A 10,725-nucleotide genomic window follows, 5' to 3' on the forward strand; every position below is an offset into this window, starting at 1 on the left:
TGTCAGGCTCTCTTGTCTGCTCATTAATAATTCAGTAGAATAAAATATTTCTTTGATATTTCACTTCTGTCCTAAATATCTATTTTCCACGCTATGCTAGAGCAACCAAATGCAGTTGAATTTTGTCAATAAGCTCTATTGAGTGAGTGATGTGACATTAACTGTATACGTTCTACCACATTGGGTCTGTATTTCCTAGAGCAGTGGCTTTGGGTAAAGACCATGAGGTGCTTTGGACTGGATTCTCAGAAAGTGCTGAGCACTGACTATGTACCCTCTGCTGTCCGACTTTCTAAAACAGCTCCTGCCTTTGAGACAGTATTTTCAACTCATTTAGATTGTCATACTAGAAAAGAAATTGTTTAAGTCCTTTATTACAAAGATCAAAAGTCATGGTTACCATTTACATACACAATTTACAAATTATTCACAAAAGGAATAACAGATATGCAAGAACTGACAGCTTCCTTCAGCCCAGGTTGGGGATGGGACAGTGTATTTGTTTTCCTGCTTTATTTAATGAACCTAAAGATATGCTTGGTTTTTTGTTGTCTGTATGTGTTAAACACTGATCAGTGTTTATGTAGCACCTTTAGTTATAACCATGCAAATGCTTACATGCTTATCTTTATTTGAAGGAGCACAATGCATGTATAAACATGCACTGGGATCAGTACTCTCTTCACAGGGCTGTTTGATGGTCATTAATCCAGTTGATTTTGGTACAATGTAGTGATCCAGCTTGAAAAAGTTGATTTGTAGGATTTTAGTGATTTGAGCAGGATGTCAGTAAAACAAAAATTGAGATTACTATCAGAACTTGTAGGAACTAAATTACATATGGCTGCTATATCTTTCAAGAATATGATATAATTTTAAGATAGATATTAGCTATGTTATTAGATGTCTTTGATACCACAACTGGTTTATTGCTTTTCCTTCATCCAGGTTAGCATGTTTTATACAGTTTCCTACTGTTTCAGAGACTGGGAAACTTAACAGCAAAGAATCCTATTTTGAGAGATTTGGTAATTTAGCAGACTTTTCACAGAATATCTTACAGAACTTAACAAAAGGGAGAATGGGTTTCCAAATGCCCCGGTATGAAAGCACAATGTCAACAGTGCAGTAGCTGCCATTTAGCTAAACCTACAAACATCCATAATTTGCACTTTTTGCTGTCCACTGGGATGACATGTACAACAAAATGCTTGAAGGAGCACACCCATCTAGGAGCAAACACAAATATAAACACAGAAATCACTGATGTTGCATCCAAACTCTAAGCAATAAAGCAAAACACTTCACAAAAGTTGTTACGTCTAGTGTAACTGTTTAGTGGATGTAATCCAAATACTTATGATTATAATGATATGACTTTCTACCCAGCTATCAAATATTCTTTACCACGAGCTTTACAGTATTCTCAGGGTCACAGATAAAGAATGGTGTAGATGCCATGGTAAACGTAAAATACGGTAATAGGCAGAGATTTTAGTGGCACCACCTGTATATACAACATAGTTGTTGGAACCTTTATAGAACAAAGCAATGTTACAGTATGCCTTTGTTAAGGCTTCTTGCTGGTTTAAAAAGGTAGATTTTTCTTTAGGGAGATTGTCCAGCAGTATTGGTTTCACATCTCTTCAGTGGAAGGTCTCTTTATTGATCCACATGAGACTGCGCGTTTCGTTTGGTTTGCACTCGTACTCAATACTGCCAAAACTGTTTCCCCACTGGCAATGATCCCGTTTGTGATAGTTGTAGAATTTGACTTGCCAGACTGTTTCAAAAACACCAATGTCGGTAAACTGCGAGGAAGAGGGAATATCAGTGTTATTAGCTGGTTATTTTTTGGTTTCTCTCTTAACGCTTATGAAACTGTGGAACATAAGCTAGCTGATATTAAGGGTTATTGTTCCTTGAGTCAATAAATCAAAGATCTTTTAAAGCCTGCCCTAGCAGTCAAAGTCTTTTATACTTAGACATTCATAAACCATGAAGGATCAGGTTCTCCATGTACTGTCCTCTTGCATTTATCCCTGGGAAAGGCAAGGGAATAAAACCGTTCAAGTTCCCGTATGGATAAATGTTACTGACAACAAGAATCAAAGCTATGATCCTTCTTAAGATGACTCAGCAGTAGTTGCCTTGTTGGTCTCAAGGTGGCTTGTATATACACATCATACAGCAATGATCAGTAGTGGTAGGCAATCATTTCCCCTCTGTACCATGCCTAGAGGATGCAGTTACAACCCAGAAGATTCCTTCTTTTGCTCAACCTGAAATCTTTAACATCCCGGTATTTTGTAGCCCTAAGTTTGCAGTGTCTTGATTGAGATTTGCTGCTATTGGACCACTTCCTCCTTCCCTGGGATTCTGTTCTGTAGTTTAAATGAAACTTAAGTGTAAGAAGGACTCCTTTGTGTTTCAGTAATTGCTAGTTGTACTATGATAGTGCAGTTTTTCAAAGTTGGATATGAGTAATAGAGGCTAGGAAGGTGATACAGTGCATGTTATCAGGTAAATGCAAGCTGTCTCTGCTTGCAGCTTTTAAGTGAATGACACTATGGCCATACTAAGTTCTGTATATAGAATCTCTCACTTTGTTGAAACCATATGAAAAAGGCTTACAAGGATAGAGCATGGGTTCAGTTATGATGGTGATATAAAATTGGAGTTCCTGTGCCTTGAGACTTTGCAGAGAACCCAGAGTGTGGGTGTGCACACTGTATGTATTGTTTTTGGTGCCAGTAGTGTGGTTTGTTGATTGTGTTACTAGAATATACTAGGTAAAGGATTTGGCATTACTGAACAACAATGTTCTTCAACATTTTTTCCTTTCAAATATTTCCATCACTCACTTTAATGACAGCTTCTTCACTTGACTGTTTTCCATTCCCTTCACGTGCCTGGGAGCTGACCTTTGATCATCTGCCTATTAGAATCACACTTGCAAAGTCAGTATGAAAGCCCTTTTACAGAGTGACTCTTCTGGAGTTGCAGGCAGAGCCTTCTGTATCTGGTTTTCTCAGAAGGTCATGCATTTATTTTTTAATTGAAGATGTGGTTTGTAAGCTGCTGCTGTATAACGGACATTGCTTTAAACCTCCCACCATCCCACTGTGGTAACTTAAATTTAGCTCTGACAACAGCAGGAGTTGCTGTGTGCTTTTAGGGAAGGGCTTTTTTTGGCTCCAGCTGTAGGTTTACTCCTTGAAGGAGCAATTTAAATATTTCTGTCACTTCTTTGACAAAGAGAATCAAATGTACAGTCTATGCTGTCTCTCCCAGCAACTAAAACCTTAATTAAGGATTTTTTTGTTAATCTTCTCTGATAATAATCCTGATGCACTCATAATGTGGGATAGTAAAGGTTGAGCACATTGGATGCTCAGTCCACACAGAGAAATTGTCAGAAAGGAGCATCAACCACCTTCAGTTTAGGAACTGAGGAAGAAAAGGCATTTCTAATAGCATTTGTAGAGGGTGATACGATACGAGTCACATTTAATTTCATTAATATATGGAGGATCTGAATTTCAACAAGATAAAGGAAGAAACCAAATTCTGTCTTCCTCAGATGACCCAGTTTGCTGAGCTGCCCTGACTAGTTTGACTGCTGTAGATTTCCAGGAGAAGGAAAGAATTAATTGCAGAGCTTTTCTACTACCATGTGCCTCCCCCCTGCCCAGTACTTAGCAGATGCAGCATCTCTGTGCTGTAATAAGCATACTGCATCCTCAGAGCTCCCATGAATTCCTGTGGCTCTTGCACCTGAATCTTGGCTCCTGCACTGGGCCTCCTCCACAGGGAGGAGGGATGGCCCTACTCTTTGTAGGTCAGGCTTAGAAGCCTATTCTGTCACCCACTGGTAGAGGCATAAATCACTCCCTCTGAATTTGCACGCTAGGATGATTTGATGGCTATTTATTAGGGGAATGGAGGTCTAGCTTCTTTATTCAAACTTAATCTAGTCTGACCAAGGATAAAATTAGATCCAAAGAAAGATTTCTAATTTCATTTACACTATTTGCTTGTCAGGTCAGCAGTTTCTGGGCAGTGTGCATACTTGAACGTAACAGATGCATCCTCAAACTCTGGGATTCAACACCAGGATTGTTGTTTTACATGTATAAACCATGGCTGTAAGAGTTAAGGTGTCTACTAGCCAGTTAAAAGCAGGAACAAAAAGAATTATTTGTTTAAAGTTTTAAAGCAGATGGGAAATATTCTAATGGACTTCTTGGGTTTTAGGCATTAAGTTTGCAGTATCAGACTAGTTTTTAATTGCAGGACTGACTTATTGGTCTATTTCTAATGTAAATTCAGATTTTATACCTTAAATAGTGTCCTTATCTCTCCCTAGGATGTATCAGAATCTGGCCTGTTCTGGTAAAGGAAGTAGAGGCAGAAGTTCCTCATAGTTGAAGGCAATAGGAAAATTTAAAGCTGCATGCAGTAAGCCAAGGTTTGGAGATTCAGGAAGTAGGTATTAGAAGCAGTTTTCAGGCTCATGTCTGTGGCTGGTTCTCTAAATATGTTATGGCTGTCTAGCTAAGCAGCTAAGTGATGAGTTAAACAGGTAAATGCCTGCTGAGTTCCCTGTATGTGATACCTAAAAGTCTCACTTGTGGACATCTAAATCTGTACTGAAGAATGTATCTATCAAGATCAAATCCTAAAAGGGTTTGAGGACCTGCTTAACACTCACAAATCCTATTAGTTTCACGGTAACTCAGGATTTGATTTTTAAAAGGCACTGTTAGGACAGATACTGCATTTACTCATTCTAATGCTGCAGCAAACCCACTTGGAGCTTGTATCCAAAAAATCAGTCCCTCTTTGCATTTCTTGGAATTACTTAAATTGTAATTTTACTTTTTCTCCATAGGAAAAGTTAAACTTCCAGATGTACAGAGTTCACTTCAGTGCTATGCTTGAGGGTACAATTCACATGGCTATCAAAATAGGGATGCCCTAGAGCAGCTGTTTTTTTGAGGAGCACTGTCCTTTCACCTCCTGGTGAAATACAATGCACTACTCAGTGGGGGTATTCAGTGGCCCTGTTCTGCTGGTTGAGAAGTCAGACTGGGTGTTTGGTTTTCCTGGGTGTTAAAAGGAGGCAACCATACAGGAAATCATTAATGTGGATAAATACTTAAGGGTAGTCTTACTAACCTAAGATTATGAAGTAGTAATTGTTAATGTGATAGGGCTTTCCAAAATTAAGTTATGCATGCTGTAAATATTAGAAACTGGAGCTGTTACAGTTCTTATTGAGAAGGGGATTGCCATGCTAAATGGTGATTCCAGAAGAAAATACAGTGAAAATAAAATTGGGATAAAAATAAAGATGAAATCTTGAGTGCAGTGAGCAAATGTGAAAAAAGCTGGAATCTGTTGGGCTTGACAAGGTCCTAAAGTTGTATAAATTGGAACAGACCATTGAGAGTTTCAGATGAAGGTGGTTTACTGCCCCATTTCTCCTTTTTGGCAGAGAAAGCATTGAAAAAATAGCACGTATCCCTCACAAATGTAAGCAGGATTGGGGGCCAGGGGGGAGGAAAACCCTGAACAACCAAAGTCAGAACATAACATATCTCCCTCTGCACCCTGAGTGTGTTACCCAAAGAGTGCTGTGGAAATCTACCTGCTACGCTTCTGTTTTCTGTCAGCTTGAGCCCGTCATCCCACTTTGGGGTCATGGCATATACTGATTCTGGCTCCTGGAGCTTCTTTTTAAGGGTGAGGTGAGCAGCCGCATGAGTAGAATCTTAGGTTTGTGGGTGTAGAGATAATCTGATTATGGAAGCATATGGGGGAAAGAAAGGGAGAAGACAGTCCTTGAGTTGTGTGTATGCTCTCGCACATGCTTTCACTCTCTGGCAGGCCCTCAAGCATCCTGTGAATGGCAGGTGAAAGGGGAGAGGATTTAGGAAGCAGGGCTTGTGTTTCCTTGCTATGCTCCAACCAGTGGTCTTATGCAAAGCAGAGGAGGACAGCAGCTGCAGTCAGATTTTGCCCTGGAATACTTCACCTCCACAACTCCCTCCCTAGGAGTCAACCCTCTCCTGCCCTCCCTTGTCTTCCCGTGCCAGTTCGGAGATCACATACCTGCATGTTGACCTGAATGGGCTGTCTCTCCCCGCTCTTGGTATGGGGCACCCCTTCCGTGTCATAGATCCCTGTGTAAGAGGCCACTTGTGCATCCCTTGATTTCTCTTCCAGTGGGACATTGACACCCCCGATGCCCATTGTCCTGCAAAGAGACAGGATCCAGCCTTTCAGCAGCCCTGCAGGTCCCTTTCCCAAGCAGCTCGGAGCCAGCATATGGGCTGGCAGAGTCTGTGCTTGGGGGATGCTTCAGGGATCTCAGCAGGACCCGCAGGTGCTGCTGATTCACTGGGGCTCCTGAAAAATATCAGGGCTCTGCAGTCACCCAGGAAAGGTATAGAAAGGCAAAGGTAATCTGACCTCAGGTAGCTGGTGAGAGGTTAGCTGAATATTTTCTACAGGGCAGCCCCTCCACCCAGAGCCAGTTATCTGTCTGCATCCTCCTTGGTCCCTGTTTCTGCCTTGCCAGGCTGCAGGGAGGCTTGGGCATGGTATACCCCTGACATGCAGGGATGGAGGGGCCTCTTCCCTCTGTCTCTAGGCTGAACCGCAGGGAAGGAGGGAGAAAAGGAGCTGGGCTTGAAAGAGCTCCGGGAAAAGGTGGGAAGGGCAAGGAAGGGAAGCAACTCCAAAACGCAGCCTCTCCCCCTGAGCCAGCCGAGCAAAGCGCTGGGAACAGCTGGCCAGGGACCTAGAAACAGGGCCACCCATCAAAAGGGCGGGGAGAGAGAGAAATCACGGAAACCTCATGCTGTCAGCCTGCCAGGAAAAAATATTAACCCTCTAAAAATAAAGCAGCGGGGAAGGGAGGGCCGGGGGAGCCGCCCCGAGCAGGGGGGCCGCACTTACGTGGCATGGACGGTGCCGGGCCGGAGAGCCACCTCGATCTTGTACTTGGCCCCGGTCAGCAGCTTGATGGTGCGGTTCTGGCCGAAGCGCTGCCCGTCCACCTTGAAATACACCGCCCCGTCGTTGGGCTGGATTTTGAGGGAAACGCTGATTTTCACGAGGCCGGGGATGTCGCCCATCGCTTGTCGCCGGGGGCTGCGGGCTCTGCGCTCGTCTTGCCCCCTCCGCGGAAAGCGGCTGGCCGGGAAAAGAGAGCGAGCCTGCGAGGGAGAGGAAGAGGAGGAGGGAGGAGGAAGAGGAGGGGCTGCCGGATCCCAGACAACCCAGCCCTTCCTAAAAGCAGCGGATGATATATTTATTTTTCCCTCCCCCTAATCGCGGCGCAGCATCTGGGCGATGGATGCCCCCCCGCCACGACCCCTCCATCTCTCGGGTTGGGGGACATTTGCAGCTGCTCCGATTGCAGCCGGTTTCCAGGGAGTTAATCCGGCCCCGATTACTGCAGCCTTAATCTCGCCGTTCGTCCCGGAGGGAGCGCGGGGGAGCCGTGCCGTGCCGTGCCGTGCCAGGCGGGCGCCGCCGCTGCCGTTCAGCACCACAGGCGCGGACAGCAGCGGGGCCGGGAGCGCCCCGCGGAGCTAGTCCCCCGGCGGGCCTCGTCAGAGGGGACACCCCTCCTAGCCGCCCCGTTCATCCCCTCACCGCGGGGACCTGTCTTCCGCGGGCTGATCGAGCCCTCTGGGGTGGGCTGAAGCATCCGCGTGACGGCACGCAGGAGGCAGAGCTGGCTGGGAGGGAGGGAAGGGCAGAGAGCAAAGAGTTTCGTGTCTCTTCTCCCTGTACAGTGGAAGGGTTTTGTGAGCTACCATGCCTAGTCTGAGGGTTGGTTTCTTGCACGCTGAAGTTGACTGTCAATATTTGGTTCAGGTTTTCTGCTGGGATTTTTTTCCTTTTGACCTTATCACTATCTGGTTTTAATAGAAAAAAAATAAAACAACAAACCAACAAGCCCAAACATGCTACTGTAATTGTGCTATTGGATCAAAATCTTGTTTCTTTTGGCCTGATGCTGCTCTTTACCTATGATTAGTACCATTTCATCAAAGAGAAAGATCTTTGAAACTAGAAGTTGTACCATAATTCAGCTTTCCACAGGACTTGTTCCTGTCTAACAGTTAGAGGTTGCTAGGGGAGTAGAAGGTTTGCAGACACTCTGTGTTACCTTGCATTTGTTCGTTCTCGTTTATGGTTAAAACTGCAATACTTTCTGACAGATACAGAATTTGGGCCACAAATATATTTTTAGTTTGATTGGACATTATGGCAGAGTTAATGAGAATTATTAGGAGAATTTCAAAGCTACTTAACCTGCAAGTTGCACTGGAGCTGACCTTTTCTTTGTTTTTCCAAAGATGGGGGTGTGCATGTGCTGGTAAAATGTGGTACTGCTAAATCAAATGGAAGCTATAGCATCACCTTGCTGCAGTTCTTTGTGTGTGCATGGTAATTAGCAAACTAATTATATTGTGAACATTAAACATTCCCAATAGAGAAGTTGTTGCATAGTGCAGTCATTGCTTCTCCTGTTGAGCAGTCAAGTGTGAAATAAATGCCATTTAAAAAACCCAAACAACGGTTCCCTATGTACAGTGAGGTAGTGACATTATAAACATTAATGTATGAGAAGAATCTTTTGGGCTTGTTGAGTCACCCAAGGCTGTCATATATCCACAGGGCACCTAATCAGGTTGCAAGAGCTACTCATCCTATAGAGGGGGCTAACTTTTCATCATCAATCATACCCTGAACTTGATTAGCTGTAAAGATCTTTACTGACTTAAATGTCCTCAAATGTAGTTAACTGAAGTAGGTAAAATGAATCCCTATGACCCTCATCTGGCTCAGCAATGAATGGTCTTGAAAATATAATGGAAGTTGCCAATCAATCAAGTGGTATGTCCAGGTTTTTAGATGACAATTTATAGATACCTCTCCCATAACAGCAGGGCTCCAAATAAGATGACTGCGTGCGTTTCTTCCTCTCTTTTTTTGCTTATTGCAATACAATGCTAATTTTTCACTGTATTCTGCTGAAAATGCTCCACTTTGTAGCTTGTTGGAAGTTTTGCTTGCAGCAGTTCCCACTTCTGTAAGTGTAAATGTAATTCAGTATGAAATCACAGAGGCCTTACACATGGGGAATCTGATAGCATCACTTAAAGTGGTGTGTGAAGAATAATGGCCAGTGCCAGGGATCAGTTTTACTCACCTCATGGGCCAGACATATCATGTTGTAGTAAATTGTGTGTAGCTAAAGATATTGATTGCAATTAGTTTCCCAAGTACACGAGAGGTCAGATCTATAACTGTGGGAAATGGAGAGTGGCCCTGGAAAAGAGACAGTTATGCCTGTTGGAGGCAAGGTGCAAAAGCAAGAGAAAATGCAGAAAAGAGGGTGGTTCAGAGATGTGAATTTGTGTGGTGTTGAGCAGGGCGGTGGCATGGTGTGCTTTGTCATGGTAAGGAAGGTGCAGACGGAAAGACTCCTGCACAGCAGGAGTCCCCTAGGGTGGGACAGCCTTTTGTATAGGAACATTGTGGTTCTTGTATTAATGAAAAGTCCTGAAACCTGACTGGAGGCTGCTGCATCAGCCATCCAGAGGGTATAAAAGTTTGCTCAGTTGTTATTAAAGTTGTCTTTGATCCACCACAATTGGAGTCTGTGACTTTAAATACACCATCTATAATGAGCATTTTTTCCCTTATTACTTCTGCCTGAATGATCATCTTTTCTCTGGACACGACTCAGGCTGTGACTTTATTCCAGAGAACTGTGACAGAAAGGGGAAAATATGAAGGGGAAATAAAAAAGCATCATATTGTGGATTATGTATGCATAGGCTGAGTAACTGTTGTGTGGAAGTGAAACCTGGTGAGAGTAGAACATTTACAAAGAGAGCATTTTAATTGTAGGCATTGCCTGTCTTCTTAAGTTTGCCTGGGATAGTATATTTACTTACCTAAGCCTAACAGGCTAAAGAGCCTGATGCTCTTTATCAGTATAGATAAGGGGAGGAATTACCTTTGTTACTCCTGGGAGGTGAACTTTGTTGCTGCCCACCTTAATGGTCCTGACCAACTTCACCTGGGGCCTCCACCCACACCTCTGTCCATGGGACCCATTAAGGCTCAGCCTTGAGCCTTTAGGTCCTTCCTGAGTGCTGCTCTCCAGCTTTGCTACAGATATATCCAAGCACTGATGCTGTTGATCTTGACTTGCAGGCTTGACTGCCTGATTTAACTTCAACCCATCACCATGGAGGTACCTGATGCTGTGGGCTGCCTCCTCACTGAGGGTGGAGGGATAGGCCCTGGTTAGAGAAACCCACACCCTTCTGGTCTCCAAAGGGATTTTCTGTGGGTCCCAGCTCCCAGACTGCTACATGGTTACCTGATACTAGTTGCTTGATACTGTGTGGGGATCAAAATACCTGCAGGAAGAAAGAGGCAGTGTGGTTTAGTGAAGTGCATGGGGCAAGTGTGCTGATGTTTATAAGATTGAAAGCTAAATAGATCATTGCAAACTTAAGACAATGTTCCTTTTCTCCTAACCCACAGCAATAATTTACTTCCAGGAACAAAGAGATAAATTTCTGTCTATTCCTCCGTTTTCTCACTTATATTTGAGGGGTAAGGGATGGACTCTTTAATGCCCTTGTAAAATGCAAACCTGCTTGCCTCTTTTCTTTTTTTAATTTT

At 43.6% G+C, this 10,725-nt stretch overlaps 1 protein-coding gene across 1 annotated transcript; it reads right to left on the reverse strand.

The window, feature by feature from the left end:
* Positions 1-1,646: 1,646 nt before the first annotated feature.
* CNRIP1 (cannabinoid receptor interacting protein 1) lies at positions 1,647-7,411 on the reverse strand (the record flags this gene model as incomplete). The annotated part of the gene is given in 6 exon segments (XM_084262225.1): positions 1,647-1,811; positions 6,118-6,262; positions 6,967-7,162; positions 7,165-7,321; positions 7,324-7,365; positions 7,367-7,411. Coding segments are annotated over 6 exon segments (750 nt in total).
* Positions 7,412-10,725: the final 3,314 nt, after the last annotated feature.

Source organism: Gallinula chloropus, assembly GCF_964237585.1.
Source record: "Gallinula chloropus genome assembly, chromosome: 3".
Lineage (NCBI taxonomy): Eukaryota > Metazoa > Chordata > Aves > Gruiformes > Rallidae > Gallinula > Gallinula chloropus.